Source organism: Canis aureus, chromosome 33, assembly GCF_053574225.1.
Source record: "Canis aureus isolate CA01 chromosome 33, VMU_Caureus_v.1.0, whole genome shotgun sequence".
Taxonomy (NCBI): domain Eukaryota; kingdom Metazoa; phylum Chordata; class Mammalia; order Carnivora; family Canidae; genus Canis; species Canis aureus.
Window position 1 is genome coordinate 22,608,462 of NC_135643.1, and position 24,484 is coordinate 22,632,945.

At 34.5% G+C, this 24,484-nt stretch overlaps 1 protein-coding gene across 2 annotated transcripts in view; it reads right to left on the reverse strand.

Annotated features, from left to right (window-relative positions):
• The window catches only part of EMCN (endomucin), a 120,094-nt gene that overhangs the window by 79,316 nt on the left and 16,294 nt on the right, over positions 1 to 24,484 (reverse strand). For both annotated transcript variants that reach the window (XM_077882129.1, XM_077882128.1), the window contains exon 2: positions 4,538 to 4,669. In XM_077882129.1, coding sequence (XP_077738255.1) covers positions 4,538 to 4,669 — 132 coding nt within the window. The remainder of the gene's footprint in view (positions 1 to 4,537; positions 4,670 to 24,484) is intronic.

The following is a 24,484-nucleotide window of genomic DNA, read 5'->3' on the forward strand; positions in this document are numbered from 1 at the left end:
AGTGCAGAGCCCAATGTAGGTTTGATTTCATGACCCTGAGATCATGACTTGAATCCAAATCAAGAGTTAGATGCTTAACTGACTGAACCACTCAGGTGCCCCCAGAATGCCATCTTAAAGTGAAGATGTCCCTTCCAGCCAGATGTAGTGAATTTGTTTTCACTTCAGCATTTCTCTTGGCATTCTTGGTACCAATAGCAGGTTGAATTGAATTTTTACAATCACCTTGTTTCATATGCTTCACTGGGATTTGTCTCATATATCTCTTGAAAACTCAAGAATAAAGATGATTATAGGAAATAATTGGGACACATATAACAATAATCATGAATATAAAAAGTATCAAGTTACCCAGTTCTTGAGTTTCTGAAGCCCTTGACCCTTTTCTTTTATACCTATCCTGACATCATGTTTGATAGAGGGAAATTATGTAACAAATTTGATCTTCGGCCCCAGAATTCAGTCCAAATCTATTCAATTTCAATTTCAGCCTTGGTCTTTGGAAAACTGAATTGCTAAATGGCTATCCATTTCTGGTGTTCCTGAGCTTGTGTGTGAACAGTGATCTTGTGATCATGCTCCTGATCATTGTATCTAACCAATGTAAATATTTCTATAGCAGAAACAGAACACAATTGATATTAGATTTATTATTAATATATGAATAGTCACCTTCAAATATGGATAAGCATTCTATATACATAGCTTATAATAAAATTCTAATGTGCTAGATATGTTGAAATTCTGAAATATAAATGCATCCTTATTATTGCAAAAGTAAAATGTTGCACTAACGAGGGTTGTGATTTCTGTTAATTTTTTGTGCATAACAATGGTTAAGTACTTATTAAGCCTAGTTAATAAAAGAAATAGATTGAATTTAGCATCAATAATAAAAGAATAACATATATAGTTAAGGATATTATATAATTTTGAGTCAACATGTTTATAAAAATCACTAAAATATAATTATACTCTGTGAAATTTTTAGTAAACTACCATTCATAATATCTTCCAAAATAACCTTTTAGAACTGTTTAATTCCATTTAGGACATCAGAGTTTTGGGAAAATGTCTAATTTGCAAACACATTTTATATCTTGTGAGTCTAAACTAAAAGCAAAATGCCAACTTTATCATTTCAAAATTCCATGAAAAAAGAAGAACCAAAAAATCTTCTGCAAAGATATTTCAGGTAAGTCGTTTCCAATTCAAACTCCACAAGGAATATAAAGACAACAAAGAAAGGAAGAAATACATGGAGAAAAATGTGGTACATAAACTTATTTTCCCACCAATATAAGAAAGCTTATAAGACTGCCTTTTAAAAGTCCTTTCTTTACAGTTTCATCTTAATTTCTAGAGAAGAAGTGCTCTGTAAACATCACCATAGCTGGCACCCTACGTAAAAGAGATGGCCAAAAATACCTGGCTTCTCTACTGACCTTAGTTGAAACAACATCTATTTAGTATCAGAAATGTGAAATATTAGTGCTAACAAATTAAGTCAGCTAATTAAAAAATGTTTGACTATTAAATGCTTGAAAAAACCAATCTGACTATTAAATGCTTGAAAAATCAAGCTGAATAATTATATTTTAAGAATGAAATTTCAGGTTTATTTTTGTATCTTAGAAGTTCATTTTATGATGTCTGCCAAATGTTGATGTTAATTCTGGCCACTTGGCCTTTGAACAAAACAGGCAGTGCAATTGATACATATCTAGAAAGGAATAGAGTTCCATCTCTCTAGCTGGGTAAACCTCTGAAAGCAAACCTTACTCGAAGCAAAGCTCCATCAGTCATCTCTAATACTGTGGCTACGTCGCTGCAAGAAGAGTTTCCATCTCAGTGGCACATTTTCCACTTTTCTGATGATGGAATTTCTGTCATTGTCAAGAGAAAGAAAATTTATGTGCTTTAGATGGACATAAACACTATTAAATCAAGTATCTTTAGACCTTTAAACAAGAAAACTTGATTGGAAAGCTTTAAAATAAAAATAAGTTTCTCCATGTATTTTTTTTTTTTTTTGGTAAATATTTTATTGTGTCTAAAATGACTATGGTATCCAGGGCACCTGGGTAGTTCAGTCAGTTAAGCCTCCAATCTTGATTTTGGCTCAAGTCATGATCTCAGGGTCATGAGATTGAGCCCTGCATAGAGCTCAGTAGGGAGTCTGCTTGAGTTTCTTTCTCTCCCTCTCCTTCTGCCTCTCCCACTACCCCCTTCTCAAATAAATGAATCTTAAAAAAAAAAAAAAAAAAAAAAAACACTTGGCAACTAAAAAAATGGAGAAAGAAGAAAAAAAGAAAAGGAAGATAGGAAGGGAAGCAAAGAGGGATTCAGGAAGGGAGAGAGGGGGAAAAAATAAAAATGAAGCAAATATAAAATCTTGATAATTATTGATTCTCAGAGATGGGGATACAGGATTAATTATAGTACTCTTTATCATGGGTACATCTGAACATTTTTTAATAAAAAGTAATAAAAATAAAAGCTTCATTGGCCTATTACAATTTGTACAATTGAATGTGAATAATTTAAAATTCATCTGGGAAAACTTTTGAAGAACAGACTGGAGTTTAGTTTTTGTTAACCGAGTAATATAAAGCAGTGAAAGTGCCAAAAAAAAAGAAATTTAGAGGAAAATATTTATGTGTGTGTGTGTGCATGTGTATGTGTCCATCTGATTTCAAGTGTTTTCCCAAGCAACTTGTTTCAGATAAGGGGCTTCAGTGACCCACTACAGCAGCCACCAGTGGTAAAGTTGTTAGGATAGTCTCCTCAGTTTATATGAGCAGGTATAGAGTTTCTCTTCCAAGCTGGGAAGGAGGGATTCATTCATTCCCAGTGTTACAAATTGCAGTTCTGCCTGAATTCCTTCACTGAACCCTCCACCTGTCCCTTTCTTGGTCACTTAACTCAGTGGTAAGGATCTGTGTTATTTGGATATTGTTATGCCCCACAGGTCACTGTGGTCGGGCTAGCAATCATCTCACTGAGAAAGCCTAAGTTCCAAGGATTAATGTAAAAATTGCAAAACTTCAACTCTTTGAGTCAGCACTCAATGTCAGCACCCATTTTCTCTTTACTGGTACTTTTAGGGTGATGTTATTGATTACAAAAATAACATACTTTTACCAAATTAGTGCAGTTTTATGCCAAAAAAAAGCTGCCAACCTACAGAGAGAGTGGCAGAGAGAAAGAGAGAGGGAGAGAGAAGCAGCAAATACTTATACTTTGTAAAAGTCTGAGAATGCCTCTGCTAAAACCCTGAAAACGTAGGGTTGAAACAATTTTTAAAAATAAAATAAAGGGCAGTCTCCCCTTGGCTGTCCTGCCTGCTGTTCCTTTGCAATATATTTAATAAACTTCTATTTCTTTAAAAAATAAATTTTAAAAAGTAAAACTACAATATGCAGGAGTTGGCTGGATTCACCATGGGTCCTGGGTTTTTTGACTGTGTCATTTGAAGTTTCCCTTGGTTGACAATATAGGTCATACGACATTCTGGGAACAAAATCCCCTGTGCTGCCCTCTTCATACAGTGCTTTCTCCTGGTTTGGTAGAGAAATTCTAGAACTGGTTTGGTTTCATCTTAGAATTGCACATTTCAGAAATAATTGACTATATTCATCAGACACTTTCTTTGAAGATCATCACCCCATTTAAGTCCGGTGAATTAGCTCATTGGTTCTCTACATGTTCTTGAACTTGGTCTTAGAATGAAAATTAATGAGGAGTAAGTGGAGAGGCAAAGAAGACAGCAGAAGGAATTTCAGTTATCTCCTCTTTAGGGAATATGATTTTTTATGTCCTCTTATGACCTTAGCATTCTAAGCAGAGTTTCTGCCCATAAGGGATAAACAAGTAATTCTATTTTTCTCTCTCCATTGATTATAGAACCTGAATGATATGCCTCATTTTATGTGTGCTGCCAGATGGACACTGCAATATGCATTGGATTGATAACCTCTTGGGGTTTTAATTAAATGACACGAGTGGCTCATTTTACTTTTCATGGATGCTTAGAATACCTAGAACCATGAAACATGGTGTAGTTGTCACTTAGTCCAGGGACAATAATGATGATATTGCTACTGAACTGCACAAATTAAATCTATTCTTGGCCCAATATAACTAACAAGATCAGTCAGTTATTAAATACTGTTTCACCTTGTTAACTGTGCTGCTTAAGTGGACAACTGGAATATTTAGAAACATATTCTTATGACTCAGGAAATGGTAATTTTTTTTATCTCTAAAAATAAACTTTGTGTATGTAACATTCACAATAGGATTATTCTCAAACAGGAAATGATCCAAAGGGATATCATCAAAGAAGCCCACTGTGATCTCAGGGTTCTGTATTCAACCCAAAATAACACATAAGTTTCAAAATAGTGAAATAGCACAGGCCTTCGTACTACCAATAGATATAAGATCTCAAATTATTTCTCAGTGATTAAATTATATAGATGCTACTATATCATCTGTTAAAGTTAGAGTAAATTTCACTAAGAGTTAATCCTACCTGTAGAAGACGTTCCACCTATCAATTCTGTAACAGGATTTGACTTTGTAGTTGGTGTTGTTTGTGCTGTAAATGTTTGTGCCGCAGAAAATGTTGTTGTTGATAATACAAGAGTGGCTGTATTGTTAACATCTGCAAAAAAGAAATTGTGTTAAAGTAGTTGCATTAAATTTTACATTTATTTTGCCAAGTAATGGACTAATACATTTAAGCAAAGTAAACAGTAAGTAGGGCATGGATTTGAAATTAATTCTCTAATTGTAAAGAATTCAGCTTTCAGTTCAGTATTCATTCACTAACTCCATGTGCTTCTCACCAATGGCATGAATTTCCAACATAGCTGGCAGGAGTAGTCTGTAGTTCTGAAACAAAATGATATCTGACAAAACTAGTGAGGAATAAATGTATAAATTTGAAATGTAACAATATTTTTAAGCCAACTTAACTAACATTGTCAGATGAAATAGTTAAATGGATGTTCTCTGGGCAATGGATGTTTTACTAAATATTTTCATAGCACATTGAACTTATTAAGTAGTAAAATGTCAGTATTAATTCATCTTTTCCTGATATAAAACATTTCCCTCCACTTTCTCTCTATATATCTATTTCAAATGAAGAATAAATTTTTTTAAGAAAGATAATAAATTTTAAAGAAATTCAACATTTTAACATGCCTAAATGTTTGGCAGTGGAGCCACCATAAATCTGCATTTTCAAGTGATTTAGTTCTCTAAATTGTAACACTCAAAGGCACAGAAATGAAGTTGATACATTACATATATGTTTATTTTTAATAATTCTTTTTTTGTCAATAGAAAGTCAATATTTAATAATTTTTAAAACTCCCATTAAAATACTATCATTTTTTTCAAAGTGAAGTATTCCCAGTGATTTATGGAAATATTTATTTTACATAATATTACTGAATTTATTCACATTTATAGAATCTATTTAATCCTGCATTTGTTGATTTTGTCTCTATACACTTACTGTTGTGATGAAGATCAGAAAATAACAAACAAATGTGTACAAAGGACTTGGATAAAGTATTCACGTCCATGAAAGGCATTGTTTCCATGTTGTTACTTCTGTATAGAATATATACTATAGCACCTTAGTTAAAAGGATGGACATTGAGTGACAAAGACTTATGTTTTGATCCCAGTCAAACTGAATATGTTAGTATGAAATTAATTCTCTAATTGTAATGAATTCAGTTTTCAGTTCAGTATTCATTCACTAACTCCTTGTGCTTCTCACCAATGGCATTAGTATGACTTTTCAAACTTAAATTTTATCCAAAATTTTCCTCTTTCGATCTGGGAAAGCTAATAATCTTGCACATCAGTGAAAAGCAGTATTTCAGATGTCATGAGATAGAGTGGACTTCTTGTTTCATTTTATAGACTTGAGGTGCTTGGAAGTGTTGGCACTTAGCACTGGCTTTGTTTATTGACAGTACACAGAAATTGCTTGATGTATTCAGCATATATAGATCTGTTCAGCACATTCAGGAATGACAGAAGTGCCTTTTCACAGACTTTAAAGAAATCAAGTCAAAAGCTCTTTTCACCTCTGGATATACTTCACATGCTTGCTCTCACTCACCTCCTCCAGCAGGGAGAAGGAACACAGCAAGCATGCATGAGGTTATCTTTTCTGTTTTAGTCATTTTGTTCTCACTATCTTTCATTTCATCCTAGAGTCTATGATGTAACACTGATTTCTAAGTTTAAACTGAAGTTGAAGAAAGTTATGCAAAGAAGCACATACTGCTTTGATTGGAAAATTCACCTATAAATAACATAAATGATCCCTATCTGTGGACTTGCCAAATAATAACAACCTCAATTTCTGAGTACAGTCAACATCTCTAGAGACTTTGTATTTCTTTCCTCCCTCCCATCCTCCCTTCCTTCTTTCCTTTTTCTCTTCCAGAAACACTTACTGGGTAATTAGTGTGAAAAGCATGACTAGATCTAATAATAATAATAAAAAAAACTGTATTGTAGTACATGATATCACCTGTGAGGAATTCTCAGTCTGGTAAGGAACATAATGCCTATACACAATAAATAATAAAGGTATTCTGTACAGGGTGTGTAGACCAGTATTTTTCAAACTGCAAGTTATGATATAAGCAAAGAGTAATTAAGATCTATTTAGTAACTTGAAGTCAGAGCTTTTGCCAAATGAAAAAGGAAAGAAGCATTGGAGGGATATTACAAATAATGAGGATTAAGTATTGTTTCATGAAGTTTGTGTGCATGTGTATGTGTCTTTGAATAAAACATGTGTCAGTGCAAAATATGTCTCCTGTTGTGATTCCAGTTAAAAATTTGAAAACGACTGGACAAGGAATTGGACAAGAGTTTATAAGATAAACGATGCCCACCATGCTGGCAAGAACAAGGATTCCTTTATGAGAGAGCTGACAGAGGAGCTAGAGTTTGAAGACTAAGTAGCATGTCCACATAGCTAGAGGCAGTGGCATGGACAAAGGTCTGGAGGGTTAGTGAAAGGTAATTGAGAGAATAGCAAACAGTTGTCTTTTGGTGGGATTGCTCTATGCTATGAAAGGATATGGTGGGCCTTGTTTGGTACAGTACTGGAGGCTAGATCATAAAGGACTTTGAACACCAAACCAGGGACTTGGGACTTTATTAACAAGTCAGTGTGGAGCCACGGAAAGTGACTACTTAGAAATTCTACTGTAGAAAAAACAATGGGGGAAAGGGTGAGGCAGAGAATGAGAGGACACCAGCTGAACTGGATGGCAAGTTCACATTTTTCTGTTTACCAATGGCTCTGACTTCTTGAAGTCATCATATGAGATCAGTGACTTCATATACATAAGATGACTTGAGGCAAACTACAAGTAGACACGTTTATTAGCTGCTGGTGTGGTAAGATTGAGACTAGGATGTACTGCAAGGCAGTACGAAGTTCCTCATCGGACTTCAATACAGTTGACCACTTATTTCTCGGAGCAAAATCTTAACCCAGTAGTGCTCATTGACATCTCCATTATTAGTTCTTCAGATTGTCCAACAACGAGAATGCCCTCCTTCAGCAAGGGCTGACAAACAGTATTGAGTAGTTAACTCAATTAACATGGGTGCCAGGTTCCACATAAGCACTTTGTGTGGATTACCTCCTTTAATCCTTAAGAGATGCTTAGATGTCCATATTCATATGATCACTGTTGTACGGATGAGAACACTGAGGCTCAAAAAAGATAATCCACTTGCCCAAATTATACAGTGGGAAGTAACACAGTTGGAATTTTAACCCAGGTCCCTTTGAATCCAGAGAAGATACTCCTAAACACACAGATCTTGCTATAGGAAGTTGGTTCCATACAAAGCTACATACTCTTGCTCAGCCTACTCTCTGCCTTTCACAAGGTATGATATTAAAGGGGTATAAGTGACTAGATGCACAGATGTTTTGCCCCCATGTACCTAGAATGAGGAAACAGACAAAATATCTCACTGTTTTTCTTCTTAAAATTAATACCATTTTGTTATATACATTGCATACATATACATATACAATGCGTCCATATATAAATATCCATAAAATGTTTAGACTTAAAGCTTTGAAAGAAATCTCCAATCTACTATAGCTATTTATGTTTGAAAAATAAAAATAGAGATTTACTCAGTTGGAAAATTCTGCAGATAGAAACACTCTCTTATGATACACGGGAAAGAGTTATTCTAACTCCTACTGTTGAAGGTTTTATTGATCGTGATGCAAGTAACCACCAGTTATGCTTCAACAACATTTTCTATAAATTACTTTTAGGTCTGATTTGATCTCATAATAAACTATTGATGAAAATGGCTTACTCTGAAGTATTTTCTTTTTACAAGACATAATGAGGTAGCATTTCACTTTTCTTTATCTCCAAAGTAATTAACAAAGAGACCTGTGCTTCACATTTTTGCTTATGCCCAACCAGATTAGTACTGCTCTTAGGATGTTGTAAGAGAAACAGATGGCATTTTGTCCTGATTCTACCCTATACCCATACACTAGCTGAGAGAGCAAGAGAGATATTATGACAATTAGTTTCCTATACTTCAAAAGGATGAAGCAGGATTGGGATTTTTTTTTAATAGCTATATTTTAATTACAGAAGACATGAGAACTTGGAAAATTCAGCTTATGGCTGAAAACCAACTATCATATTTTCTCCTGTTTTCAAGTGATTAGGTCATCTACTCCAATATTCTTTGGCATGCCTTCTAATTACGTTTTGAAGTAACTCACAAGTGGTCTCTAAAAGTTAGAATTTCATCTTTCCTCATAACAAGAAACTATCTGTCCATTTTATTTTCTCCTACCAGGTCTGCATCTAAAGTCCACTGGAAAACTACTACTAGACAGGACAGATCTTGGCTTCTCTAAATAGCACAAATACTGAATGACAATAACTTAGAATTCTAGGCCTCAAAAGAACTTGTAAATATCCTATTTTAAGAGAATCCCTACATTTTATAGCTTAGAAAGTGTATGAGTTTAAGGTAGTTTCAAAAGATCATAACACCAATTACTAAAAAAGGTGCTTTAAGTCCCAAAAGAGAACTCTATATTATATAATATAGAATAATCTTTTTTTTTTCTCTGATTCTATTAGGCATGTGGAGTACACTCCTGACAGAGACAATGCTGAAGTTTCCCTTTGAACTATGGGAATAAATATTTACTTTGTGAGTTTTAACCATAAACAAAATTTCAGAAGAAAGTTTTAAGCTCTCTAAGGAAACAAAAGGGTGATTTCTTTAGAAATATATGGGGTATACACAAAATGCTAATTAGTAAATGGTCTTATAACCCTCAAAGTACCATTCTTAGTAATAATTTCATAACTGAGATCAATTAATCTGTGGGATTAAAGGTAAAGTAGATAATTTTATATTTCAATAGCTTAGAATGTATTATTCCCACTAATTCATGTTGTTTTCATACAATGCCACTTCCTATACATTCCCACTTCCTCAAGCTTTTGAAAACTTTATATAGCTTTTTTTATTGAAATAAAGTAACTGTTAGTTGTTCAGTTATCACTTGTGGATGCTTACCCCCTATGCATCTCAGTTTTTTTTTTTTTTATTTATTTATGATAGTCACAGAGAGAGAGAGAGAGAGAGAGAGAGACATAGGCAGAGGGAGAAGCAGGCTCCATGCACCGGGAGCCCTACGTGGGATTCAATCCCGGGTCTCCAGGATCGCGCCCTGGGCCAAAGGCAGGCGCCAAACCACTGCGCCACCCAGGGATCCCTGCATCTCAGTTTTATAATGAACATAGACCCACTTCTTAAATTTGCATGTGATAGTAATGTATGAATTGGGATATTATAAGTGGTGAGAGGGACGGTTTTCACAGTAATTTGTCAATAATTGCTAGTATTACAATCTTGTTCAAATGACACCTTATTTTAAAAAATCTTTCTTAAAAAATATTTATCTACTCATGAGAGACACACAAAGAGAGGCAGAGACATAGGCAAAGGGAGAAGCAGGCTTCCTGAGGAGAGCCAGATGAGGGACTCAATCCCAGGACCCCTGGACCATGACCTGAGCCTAAGGCAGAAGCTCAACCGCTGAGTCATCCAGGTGCCCCAAGTGACACCCTAATATCTTCTTTGTTAATAAATAATCATTAGTGAAGTTTCAATTGAAAATTTCAATTTTCCCCACTCATCCAAAAATATATATATTGAAATATATTAAAAATATATAAATATATAATATACTACAAATTGATATAAAAGTAAAATACATTTATATTTAATATAATGAAATAAACAAACACATAAATAAATAGAGTAATACTTGGTATATTCCCATCGAAACAGTATCTTCTGAAAGACAAGACACCAACTCCTTTTGATTAGCAGTGTCTTATCAACAGTCTTATGCTAATGGTGATCTTTCTCTTTTAAGATAGCTAAATTTTCTTTGTGGTTTATTGCCAACCCAATTAAATATGGTTAATTTTTTTTTCAAATTCAAATAATTATTATGTGATGATGTGTCTTTGATGATTTCTATTATTTGCACTGACCCCCAAATTTCATAATATCTTATTTTGAATCTATAAGTAGCTCACTAACCAATGAACTATTTACTTCACTCTTTTTTTTTTTTTTTTATTGGTGTTCAATTTACTAACATACAGAATAACCCCCAGTGCCCGTCACCCATTCACTCCCACCCCCCGCCCTCCTCCCCTTCCAACACCCCTAGATCGTTTCCCAGAGTTAGCAGTCTTTACGTTCTGTCTCCCTTTCTGATATTTCCCACACATTTCTTCCCCCTTCCCTTATATTCCCTTTCACTATTATTTATACTCCCCAAATGAATGAGAACATATAATGTTTGTCCTTCTCCGACTGGCTTACTTCACTCAGCATAATACCCTCCAGTTCCATCCACGTTGAAGCAAATGGTGGGTGTTTGTCATTTCTAATAGCTGAGTAATATTCCATTGTATACATCAATAAACAATTAGTAAGTATCTATTTCTTTCTTTTTTTTTTCTTTTTTTAAGTTGAGAGAGAGGAGCACAAACAGGGGGAACGGCTGAGCCAAAGGCAAACACTTAACCAGCTGAGCCACCCAGGTACCCCAAGCATCTATTTCATCAGGATCTAAGCAAAAATAGAAAAACATATTTTTCCCAGAGGAACTAAGAGTCTATTCTGATACTCAAGCTATGCCTCTGTGAAACAATTATAAGATTATGCTAAGAGGCCACATAAAAATGGTGCTTATTAATACTATGCGCAACTGGTTTTATACAATGTTAAGTGAAATCAAGTTAAGGTGATGTTTCTCTATGTGTCAGAAATAATCAGAATCACTTTCTTGGAAGAAGAGATTCCAAGAGGAATCTGGTAATTGACTACATCAAGGGGGGAAAAATGTTTCATGGGAGAAAAGGAAGAAAAGATATTCACATAGAAGAAGAAAGTCAATAGTGCCAAGTAAAACAGGGACCATATAACATGAGGCTTGAAAGGGGGCATTGATGATATTAGACACCTCTAAGCGGAATTTCGAGGAGAGGAAAATCTCATTTTAATTGAAAACATCAGAGCTAGTGGCAACTCTTGAAAAAAGGATTTTAAATTTGAAGTACATTTTCAATTAAGACTAACAGAATACTGTAGCAAGCACACAAGCTTTGAAAATGCTTACATTTCCTAGGTGGAATGAATTTGGGAGAAAAAGAAGAAGAAAAGCTCATCTCTCACAGTGAGGAAAAATTCAGATAAGTGGGAGAAAGCTGTGCCCGAAAGAGGAATCTCCTCAGGTTGCCAGCCATCTGTGAAGCGAGGAGGGAGCGCCAAGCCTGGCAGGCTCCAAGTGTGGACAGGTGTCTCAGCCACCTGGCCACTCTGGAGAGAACAGGAAGGCAGCATCACATTGGCAAGTTTCTTAAATAGATGACAACAATATCTGCAAAATGGACCTGAGAATTCAAGGTATTTTGGCTAAGGAATGGATGGAAGTATACAAGGCAAATTTCCTCCACTCTCCCAGATGTAGGTTTGAAACGATAGGGCAGTGCAATTATTTCCCTTCACAAAAGTAACTGTGATTTAAACAAACAAACAAACAAAAAACATGTTCCATAAGAATGAGATATTTGGGACTATGGACTTTAGTACAAGCAGACTTTTTCATCATGTACTGGGTTTGGGAGTTTCAACTTCTTGAGGCATAAAAAGACAAAGGTTGGATTTTAATATTTATAGGGGTGGGAGTAAGAAGGAAAAGGAATAACCTGGCCGTACTCTTGGGCTTTTAGGCAGTTGTCCTATGATCCCTCCCACTGGGCTGTACTCTCAGGCCAGAGAGAATTGTGGTTTGGCAGCTCAAACAAACATCTTCCAAAGAAACAAGATGTTTAGGCTTCAAATGTTCTTGTAGACACCAGTAGACTTTACAGGAAAGTCTCTTGGGCCCATCTCCTGACTTCAGGAGGGGGTTGGATTTGGAGGGTCCTCAGTCCCGGGAGGAACAGAACTGCCCTGTCCTTTCCCTGGGCTCCATGGAGGGGTAGCGATTATCGAGGAGCATGCAATCTTATTCTCTCTCTAATGGCACCTCCAGCTTTTCTCTGAACTTCGAATGTAGCCACTTAAGATCTTGGGTCTTAACTCTAGGCTCTCCTGAGAGGTTTCTTTGGAGGATAAGATCTCCTAGACACTGTCTTCTCATAGATCATGTTTTTTGGAACTGTAACTTAGACCCATGAAGTGATGTGACAGGAGATGGAAGCAAAACCCAAACCTGGCAATTCTGACTTCAGCTAACTGCAAAGTGGTGTGAGTCACTCTACCTCTCTTGATCTCAGTTTCCCTTTTATGAAAAGTGTCCTCTGTTGAACAACTTCACTTCAGCAATGAAGTTGAATTACCTCTAAGATTAAGTTACAATGTAAGTCTATCTTATGGCAAATAATAAAGTATAAGTTGTACTCTTATATACCAAGTAGAAACTTAGGCTTTAGTAGTTATATACAGTGGCTTTATGGAGTTCTAACTTGTTACCTGGGATAAATCTGAACCCAAAAGGGAATTCCATATTTCACAAGGTAACAATGGCTACATTCATTTGCAGTCTGATAATGTTACCTGGACTGAATGTATTCCCCTTTAGGGCATCGATCTACCCAGAACATGAGGGAAATGTGAAAGACTAACTTGGAAGTAGGCATGGAGAATATTTTATTTTGGAATTTTCTTTTCAACATAGAAGAGTAAGTGTAAGAAGAAATATTTTGTATAGGTTGGATTAATTCCTACATGAATGAATAGAGCCCATAGCAAATAAGGTAGTCAACTCCGTCTCACTGGTGTGTGTGTAGGTGTACACTCATGTCTACTTCCAATTAGTGACAAATGTGTTTCCAAAAATACTCTACAGTATTGCATTTGAAACCAGAAAATGGCATTTGGCTAAATTTGAGATATCTTATTAATCATTTCATCTACTTTTATTTTTGTCTTCTCTAAATGGAAAGAGAAACTCTCTAGCTGAGACTGTGCTTTTAGTTATAAAGGAGTAGAGTAAAATAATAAAAGAGCTATTTCTCTTTTCTGAAAAATCAAAGACAATCTTTTCTTGCCCTGAAGAGAGTTTCTAAAAGGGACAAACAAAAGAAAACAAAACAAACCTGTAAATGATAGATATCCCAAGAATACAAACTCATATAACAATAATTATTTTCAATTATATCAGTTGATTTTTTTAAAATTTTAATTTATTTATGATAGTCACAGAGAGAGAGAGAGAGGCAGAGACATAGGCAGAGGGAGAAGCAGGCTCCATGCACTGGGAGCCCGACGTGGGATTCGATCCCGGGTCTCCAGGATCGCGCCCTGGGCCAAAGGCAGGTGTTAAACCGCTGCGCCACCCAGGGATCCCATATCAGTTGATTTTTAACAACAATTTTGTGAAACAATTGAACAGACAAAATTGTTATCTGCACTTTATAGATAAAGAAACTGAGGTCCTATCAACTGATTGTGACTTGTCAAGATGCAGAGTTAGGAGGTATTAGAGCTTTGTTTACTTTTTTCTAAATGTTTACTATTTTTTTAAGATTTTATTTATTTGAGAGAAAGAGTGTGAAATCACAAGCAGGGGGAGAGGTGGAGGGAGAAGGAGGAGCAGACTCTCCACTGAGCAGGCACTGACTGACACAGGACTTGATCCCAGGATCATGACCTGAGCCAAAGGTAGATGCTTGACTGATTAAGTTACCCAGGTACCCCTAGAACCTCACTTAAACTTAGATGTTTTAATCCCTCTTTCACGTTCTTTTCCTCAACATTGGCTAGAGTTTTAGAACTATAGGACCACATTTGCAGTGGCGGTATTGCTATGCCGCTACTTTAGTACTTTAATGATTTTAGAGTAAAATATTTTTCACTTATCTTATTGCTAATTATTATGAAAATAAATGTAAAACTAATTAAGGTATGTAAAATATTACAAGAAAAAAAACAGTGATCATCAGTAGTACTTCTGTTTTTGGCTGACCAAACCACCTTATCCATCAGAGATTATTAAATAAATCAAATCAAAACAAAATCTCTTAGTTCAAAGTTTTATTTTATCTTATCTAAGACTACTAGAACATTCATATGAAACAGTTTTACTATAAAAATTAAAAAGGAAGAAATTCAACTTTTATTGTAATATCAAATGATTCAGAAAATTTGTGAATGGCTTTTGAAGGTATGACCTTTTTTACTGTCTTTTTCACTTTATTTGTTACTTGTCCTGGATTTAGGGCAATGTTGTAGAAAGAAATGTTTCTTTTCTTGCTTAGTAATTAAGCCACAGTGTTATGGTAAATATATTATTGTTCGGTCTCACTTAGTAAAAATAACTCATTACCTTGGTCACATCAAAAAACTATTTTGCTCTCTTAATTTTATTTACGTCAAATTATTTTTTAAGATGTATATCCAGTATGCCCTGTGAATGTAAGAAAAGACACCAAATAAAGGAAAATAATATCTTAGCAGGGTTATAAAGCAAGGGACAACATAGGGCTGGTAGTAATAACAGCGGGGTTCTGGGGTGTGTTGTACAATATGAGCCCCAGCATTGCCCAGCTTTGTGACTTTCTGCAAATTGGTTAACCTCTTTAGCCTCAATTTTCAATATGTGCATGGAAGCCTACCCTATACAGTTTCCGTAGAGATCAAACAATTGTTACACATCAAAGGGTGAGAGGTGCAGTTAATACTTGGGATATGCCTGAATTTATCCCAATTGAAAACTCAATGAAAGGAAGTACCTTTTAGAGTTCTACCATTATGTCAGATAAATTATGTTTCCGACTTAACACTGCCCCTGAATAGTTGACTAACTGCTTACAGGGCCATGTTCCACACAGTCAGCAGGTTTGAGCTAGGAAAGTTTGGAAAACCTTAGGCTCCTCCCTAAACCATAACCTAATTTTCCCTATTATGTCCTAACTTTCACAACCATTTTGCCAGATTTTATAAATTATTTTTCATTATTCTCATTTTCTACTCTCGTTATACAATTTCTTTCAAGAACCTGACTATAGTAGCAGAACAGGAAGATTATAGGATAGAAAAAAAGAGAACTGGGCAGTTGGTTTCATGTAGTAGAATAAAGAGGTTTTTCATGTTGTAGTCAATAGGCACATGATTGTTGCTATGCTCTGAGCATGACACTGTTGGAATCTGCAGAGTTTCTACCAAGGATCACTACGTCTGTGTTCACACTTGAGTGCTAGACGATGTATGTGGGTATTGAATCACTAAATTGTACACCTGAAACTTACATAACACTCCCTGTAAACTATACTGGAATTAAGATAAAATAAAAATTTTTAAAATATCTACTCACACTAAATATTTTCTATGTATTGAAAAAAATGATCACATATATATGCTACCATTTTAATATATATATTCTCTATTATTATTAATAAAATGCAAATTTTAAATAATTGCTTAATATTTAGTGGCATTCTATTTCTTTAACTAGTGGGTGCAAATATTATCCTAGTGGGAAGAGAGTGTGCAATTTTTCCATGTAAATGAGATATTTCTCTTCAAAAAGTTTGAGGACCACTTCCCTGTGGATCAGAGTATATCAATAACAGTACAATTTTGTTAATTTGGCAGAAGGTGTCACATAGCATCACAAAACAGCCAAAATTTGAAATCCTGTCTTATCCATTGCAATACAAAGTAAAGGATACTCTTCAAACCCTATGACTCATACTTTTTAATTAGAAACAAGCAAGCAAGCAACGACAGAGAAGGGGACTTAGAGCCCTTTTTGTTCCAGCATATGCCAATTCCGAGTGCTAGAACAAAAGCATATCTTTTCTTCCTCTGAATTTGTTTCCCCACAGTTTCTCCACATGGAAGATGGAAGATGGAAAAACTGCTCTGAACCACATGCCCAGTAGGAACTCATCATGTATTTATACAAGAACTGAAAAGTAGTCAAAGTGTCCACTTTCCGATTTCAGAGTCTAGGTTTTATATGGTATATTTTCCAAATTAAAAAGATTTTGAACATTCCATTAGGACATCATCAAAGGAGTCACTTGTAGTGGGTTAATTAAATCTAACACATTTAAAAATAACTCTGCATGTTGTGGGACAGATGCAGCCTTTGGAAAAAGAAGGAGCCTACACTAAACATTGCAACAGATTTTTGTATTTAATAGTAGGCAACAGACACATTTCCAGAATATGCTCTCAAAGCCTGTTGGGAAGTGTCTGCTCTGCTGACAGCAGAAGAAAAAAATCCATACATAAAGTAAAGGGGAACAAGAAGTAAATTGTATACTTTTACTTCTCAATTAACTCAAATTTACCACATTATTTAAAAGTAGTACCCCATTGCATGATATTGCCCAATTTTAACTTGGGGAATGAACCACTCCAAGATCCTTTCCCAAATGCAAAGACAAAAACTATGATGGAAAATTTGTTCTTATCTACAATCAAATTGTAGGGTATACCTTCACAAGAGGTGATTTTGGAAATTCAAAAGGATGTTCAGGACTATAACAGATGTAAGAGAAAGGTCTGGAGAGAGCTGAATTGCTCTGCCCCCAAAAATGGACTCAATGTTTTACCCCTAAGAGTAAGACAAAGAGATGGGGAAAGAGGAGGGAGAACAGGCAAAGAAAGAAGGTGAAGTGTTCAAAGGACTTTTCAGACTGGAGATGTCTAAAACTCACTCTTAACTTTGCATCTTTCTTACATAAAACCTGGTCATTCGGTAACATCAGCTACTATGCAAAAATTCTGCAATTATCCACAAAGACTTTAAGTGGATCTTTCAGGAAATGCATGAAAAGGACTTTAAAAAGTGGAGTTAAAAAAAGGTCACAAGAAACCAAAAGGAGTACCAGATTTGATGGATGCAGGAAGTAGTAAAGGAAGGTGGAAGCAGGAGAACTTAATCCTCCCCCTTGTGCATAGGATTTGCAGAAACCTGGGACATTGGGCATGTACCCAGAGCAGAGAATAAGTCCAGTCTGAATGTGTTTTTTTATTAAAGGGTGGTGACATCCAGGTGACACCTGAGTTATAGAAAATGATTTCTTTATTTTATTAAATCCTGTTTACTAGACTGAGAACCAGATTTGCTAAATCACAATTATCACAAAGCATTTACTGAGAAGAGGATAATCATACATTTGTTCTATAGAAAATTGTTACAGACAGAAGAGTGGCTTACAAATTGTTTGCTTCACAAATATGGAAGGAAAGATTATCAGAATAAATAGACCCTACAGAACAAGAGTATCAATGCAGTATATAATTACTTAAATCTGAGATATCAGCACTGGTGAGCAATAAAGTATTTTCTAAGTGTGAAGGTTACCATTAGATTGCAGTTGACAGGGCAACCTGGGTGGCTCAGTGGTTTAGTGCCTGCCTTCAGCCCAGGGCATGATCCTGGAGACCAGGGATTGAGTCTTGCATCAGGCTCCCTGCCCGGGGCCTGCTTCTCCCTCTGCCTGTGTCTCTGCCTCTCTCTGTCTCTCATGAATAAATAAATAAAATCTTAAAAAAAAAAAAAAGTTAAAAAAAATCACAGTTGACATTTGCCAACTGTTGTAAACTGGTTTTTTTTTGTTTTTGTTTTTATGACAAATTCATGCCAGAACAATTAAATTTACTTTTCTGACAAAGTTACAGATATTAATAAGGGAAAACCAACAGATATAATCTCACATTGTTATCAATATTTACTTGGTTTCTTTTACTGAATATGCCCAAGAAATATGATGCTCTGTATAAACATGGTTATTAGTTTAGAATCATTATATAAAATATGCCAGAATGATCAATTTTCAAGCAATTCTAGTAAATAGCATTAACATTTGTCTGTGTATCTTCAACTGTTAGCTCAGTACTTGATCAATTTTCAAGCAATTCTAGTAAATAGCATTAACATTTATCTGTGTATCTTCAGCTATTATGCCCATATTAAATGTTAATTAAATGATAAGTACAAGTTAATTTTTCCTGAATAGCCAGAATGTTCAAAATATTGCAATTATTCTATCATTTTAAATAAAATTACCACTGGGTACGAGTAGAGAGTAAAAAGCTTGGGTTGAATTTATAGTGAACATATGACTCATTATTGAAACTTCACATTGAAATAAATTTTCCCCCATTTAATGGTAAATCATTATTTCTTACATTTTATTACTAGTTGTAAACTCATCTCTGCTTTTATGTGACCTCTGTAGTGTTGAATAGTGGATAAATTTGGATTTGTGATATTTTTCCTGATATAGGGTCACTTCAAAATCTGGGGATAATTTGTGGGACATTTTCTGTGTTGTTGGCATTTTTTCTTACCTCCAATGAGACTTCTGTAACATTTGAAATCATTATTCTTCATATTCTCCTGGTGACAAAGGTTGAGGTAAAATGTATTTGCTAAGTTCAGAAGAGTCACTTACCAACTACCAAAGTGTCCTCAGACTGCTTGTTCATTTTAACAACCCATTAGCAAGGAAAAAAGAATTGGCAAAGGAAATACCAAAGTTGGCTAGAGTAGACTCCTGATGTTTAACCTCTAGGAAAGTGTGTCCAAAATTTTGTCCACTCCTGTACCACTTTTGTGAATTTTTTCATATCCTTTACCCTTTCCTTTATGTATCCTTCACTCTGTTAGTCCTTAATTTTTCTTAAAAAGTTAAATTGCTTAAAATTTAATCCAGTTGTTAAAAAATATTATATTAGTTTCACAAAAGAAGAGTAAGATCTCTAGTTATTAAAGTAACCAGAAAAATAAAAACTATAAAAAATCATATTCCACATAGATAATATGGTGGCCTCATGCTTGATCCTGCAGGGTCTATGTTGAAAGGCCTAAAATTAGTGAATGTTAGACTATAACAAAGACATAAGAACACCAAACATACACTGAGATAACCAAAAGTATAATAGAAATTCAAGTCCAAGTTATTTAACTCCCTGACATTCATTCCCTAAATTATCTCAAGTACCACCAATTGTACTCAATATGTGCCCTGGAAATACTGTTCCAGGCAAAAATCTTTTAAGGCCACCCTTAAAGTAGCTTGTAATGCACCAAATTATAGTTTTTCCATATAGCAGAAAGTCAGCCCTATTTTCTATTCTTCCTTTTTCTCCTCATACCAGCATACATTATTCCCAAGTTCTTTTAAAAACAAAGTCAAATAAGCTTAGAGCTCCCTGGCATTGTTTTAGGAACTGATACTACAGCAGAAAGTAAAGGCTGAATAGATGATTAATAATCATTGAATGTCTTAAATATTAGACTTACCTAGAGACCTACAGCAATAAATTTAGACTTTAGGAAAGCTTTTGATTGTTGTCTCATATGACATCATCATCAACAAATTAGGTGAAATATAAGGCAGTAAAGACAAGAATCAATTTATGAAAATAACGTAGCACAGCATTTCAAATTAATCCAATCTTTACATTGAAAACAAAATCCAGGGACACCTGAGCAGCTCAATGGTTGAGCATCTGCCTTTGGCTCAGGTCATGATCACAGGGTCCTGGGCTCCCCACAGGGAGCCTGCTTCTCCCTCTGCCTACATCTCTGCCTCTCTCTCTGTCTCTCATGAATAAATAAATAAAATCTTTAAAAAAAAATCCAAATTAAGTTTTTAAAGGATAGTATGTTGAACACTTTTTAACATTTCGGGTAATAAGGAAATTAACAATATTAATATAATTAGATAAATTATTGTTTATTTATAAGATAAAGTTCAGTCGCAATAAATATCAAGTGAACAATAAAAGAGCAAAGTAAAGAGTATACTAGTTTAGTAGAGTAGTATAAAACTAAGTACATCAGGTAAAGATATAAAGCCAAAGGAAACTCTAAGTAAAAAATAATGAATTAATATAATATTTTATCTTAAAATTATACTTGCAAATGGAACTATAGTGATAGATCTTGTTATATAACTGAGAAGTAACAATAGCTATTTGCTTAATACTGGTCAGATTCTTATTTTAACATGAATTCAATTTTGATCTCTGCATTTTAAACAAGTAGGAGCAAAACTGCCAAAGAAGAACTAATGTGAATAAAGATGGAAATTGGATTCCAGTAGAAGAAAAAGGAGTTGGAATGATTTACTATTTAATCTGAGAAAACAATATCTGACACTGTATTTAATCCTTCTCAAATTTGCTTCTGTAATATCATTTGTGTCTCTAACTTAATTTTCCAATATGTGAATAAAAGTGAAAATAATTCCACCTTAAAATTTCTGATGTTTCACTAGATGAAAAAATTACTAATTATTTTACCAATATTCAGAGATATAAATGCGCAAATATAGTTACCAGTAATTGTCATGTAAGCACATCAAGAAATGCAAATGAAGACTAAGCCAAATTCATTAGAAAAATGTATTTTCAAGGAAAATAACATTATATCTTCTATTAATTACAATGTATAGCTTTTAAAGTATCTATGTTGGTAATAGAACTATAGAAAAAACTATGTTGCTTATAAAATGTAATGCTATTATAATTATTCTAGTACTACAAACAAGGTGATAAAGCAATATTCTAGTTCTATCTGCACCAGTCTTCATCAGCAAATTAAACCTCTGTACTTGAAGCATGTAATAGGAAGAGGCAAGAGATATAATCTTAAAGACATTCTATCTTTATGGAACAAGTAAATAATGGATCAATTAAATAAATTCAGTCAGTATGAATTAAACATGTACTGTGGATAGAGTTTGAGAGAAAATAATTTACCCTGACCTCTAGAAAAATTCCCTTGATACAAGGTGTTCTTTCTGAGCTGAATATTAAATTTCCACAAAAAACTTGAATGTATTACAAATTTGAATGATGGCACTTAATATTAGCCATACATTGCTGCACAACAAATCATGCCTAAACACATGTCTGTAGACAGTTGTTTATTATCTCTCCTAATTTTGGGGGGGAAGTAACTTGAGAGCAGCTTGGAGCAATTCTGGCTTTGAATCTCTAAGAAGATAGCAGTCTGTAGAGATTGCAGCTGGGGCAGCAATCAGCTCAGGGTGTGATGGGTCTGGAAGATCCATTTATGAGATGGCTCATTCACACTGCTGGCAAGTTGGTGCTGGCTGTCAGTTTTACTCCACTAGGTCTCTCCACAGGGTTGCCTGATTGTTCTCACCACGCGATGGCTGGCTTCCCCCAGAGAAAGCAATCTGAGAGACTGAGGTAGAAGCCATAATGTTTTTTACTGCCTAGGCCTTGGAAATCACACAACACCCCTTTCACTGTATTCTGTGAGTCACACAAATCAGCCTTAATTAAGTGTGAGAATGTTCCACCCAAATGCTTGAATACCAAGAAGCAAGGATCATTGGAGGCCATCTTGGAGATTGGCTACCACAATACTTACAATTTGCTGAGTGACTTTCAAGCCCAGAGATTATTAAATATTGAAAAATGAATTTCTGTATTTTAGAAAAAAAAAACTAAGTTTTATTTATAACCTGAATCTACACACACAACCTTCCCATTGTTTCCAACAGATAAGCTGGTTCCTTTGCCATCTCTTAAATATGGCATTTTTTTTCTACTCTGAGGTTTTGCTCATGTTTTTCCTCATTTTTATAAAATTTAATAAAAATCTTAGAGAACATGAATAATTTTTTTAAAGTTCAGCTGAAGTTGTGCCATCTGCATGAAGCCTTACTTATTAGTTCTGTCTACAATGACTATCCTATCCTTAGAATTTCTATGTATGCTATTCTTAAACCACACAATTAAAACTTAATGAGTACTTTTAATTCACTTAACAGACAATAACTGAATCCCTACTATGTACTAGGGCTATACCGAGTAATGGCATAAAATTAATGATTTATTTCCTTTATCAATCCAAAGAATGTAATATTATCTTACTCATGATACTAATATTTAACGTGTTCTGTAAGTGTACTTTCAAGTTGGTGAATGTAAGCCTTTTTTAAATGTCTCTAAGTACACATTTTGTGTGCAGAACATGTTTTATAGAAAATTCAGTTTTGGAAGTATATATTCAACCATTTTTTTAACTCATAGAATGAAAAATCTATTTATTAAGCATTTGTGTTCAATTTACATAAGATATAATTCTATTTATTAATAAGAAAATTTAGCAATCACCTTAGAGACTGTTTAACATTTAATCCATTTATATATTTGGTTAAACTCACTTAAATATGTAAAACCCTATTAATAAATTGAAAATAGTTAACATATACCAGTTTATCTGCATTTTAGGATTTTGTAGAGATCATGTATATAAAAGTACTTTGTAAACTCTTAATTAATGTGTAAATATGGTATTACTGTTATTAAATCATAAAGTCACATGTGTTTCCATAATGAAATAATTCAATAGGAAACAAACACTTGGCTTTGCTCCTAAGTATTTTATTTTATTTTTTATTTGAGAGAGAGAGTTAGCCAGAGAGAGCACAATCCAGGGGAGGGCCAAAGGGAGAGAAACTCAAGCAGACTCCCTGTTGAGTGGGAAGTCCAACATGAGGCTCCATCCCAGGACCCTAAGATCATGACCTGAGCTGAGGACAGACACTTAACTGACTGAGCCACCCAGGCACCCCTACTCTTAAGTACTTTTAATAAATATTTTATCCATACTTAGAATGACTACAAATGTTTTTAAATAATATTTCTCTTATCCTGAATTAGATGGAGATTGGAGAAAGTTGAATTTAAATGAAATTAAAGTCTTCAGGAGAATTAAACATTGTTCCAGCTCATGACAGTCTGTCTTGAACACCAAGAAGCATAGCAAGCAAGCTTTGATGTGAACATCATAAAACAGATTCCAGCCTCGAAGAGCACCTGTCAAAGACCAGAGATCTTGAGGTGCATTGCTAGGAATGGGTCTCAGGCCAGCATTTAGTCTTGTAGAACAAGACTTACATGTCAATTCATGCATATCAAATTAAAAAGAATGAATGCCTCTGAGTGCTAAAGTAATTCTAAGTAGTGACATCCAGCAGAAAGCTAGCTCAAAACAAGGAGCCAAACCTGAGCGTAGGCAAGTCTTACATGGAAAGCTTCTGATCTCAAAAAGTACAGTAGAATGAAAACCTAAAATTTGAGAGATAAACAGAATGAGATTGAGAGGAAATTGACAACATTTAAATGAAAGCTTAAAGGTATACAGTGTTAAGAAAAAGCTACAATATCTTCCTTATTCTTATGAGATTTGTACTAAAAATGTGGTGGGGAGTTGTGGTGAGGGCTGTGTGTGTGTGTGTGTGTGTGTGTGTGTATGGAAACTCCACATATTGTATGAATAACAACAATAGAGATTTGTTAAAAAGAGATCACTTTTGTTATCAAATGCTTCAGAGGGCTACTGACATTTCTCTCCATAGTTTTTATTTTCTTGGTGTTTCTTAAGGTTTTCTGATTAAATATATTAAGCTTCTATTATATATTAATTACTCTTAAAACCTTAAGGAGTCTTATCATCTACCCAATAAGACAGCTTATTTTCTTTTTAATAGATCCCAGCTTCAATTTTAAGTTTCTTAAATTCAGGTTCTGTATTTTATTCATACCTCCCAACTCTTGTTATAATTATAAAAGGGTAATATAGATGGAAAAGTGCAAAAATATACATATCATGATAGATATTAGCCAGAACGTGGTGTAATTATGACCAGATTAAGACATAGAATATTCTTAGCAGTGCAGAAACTTCTAGAGAATATTCTATGAATTACATGCCTCTCCTACTGCTCTAAAGGGTAGATACTAATCTTATTTATAGTAATAGTTTCTAGCCATTCTTAAAAAAAAAAAAAAGATTTTATTTATTCATGAGAGAGAGAGAGGCAGAGACACAGGCAGAGAGAGA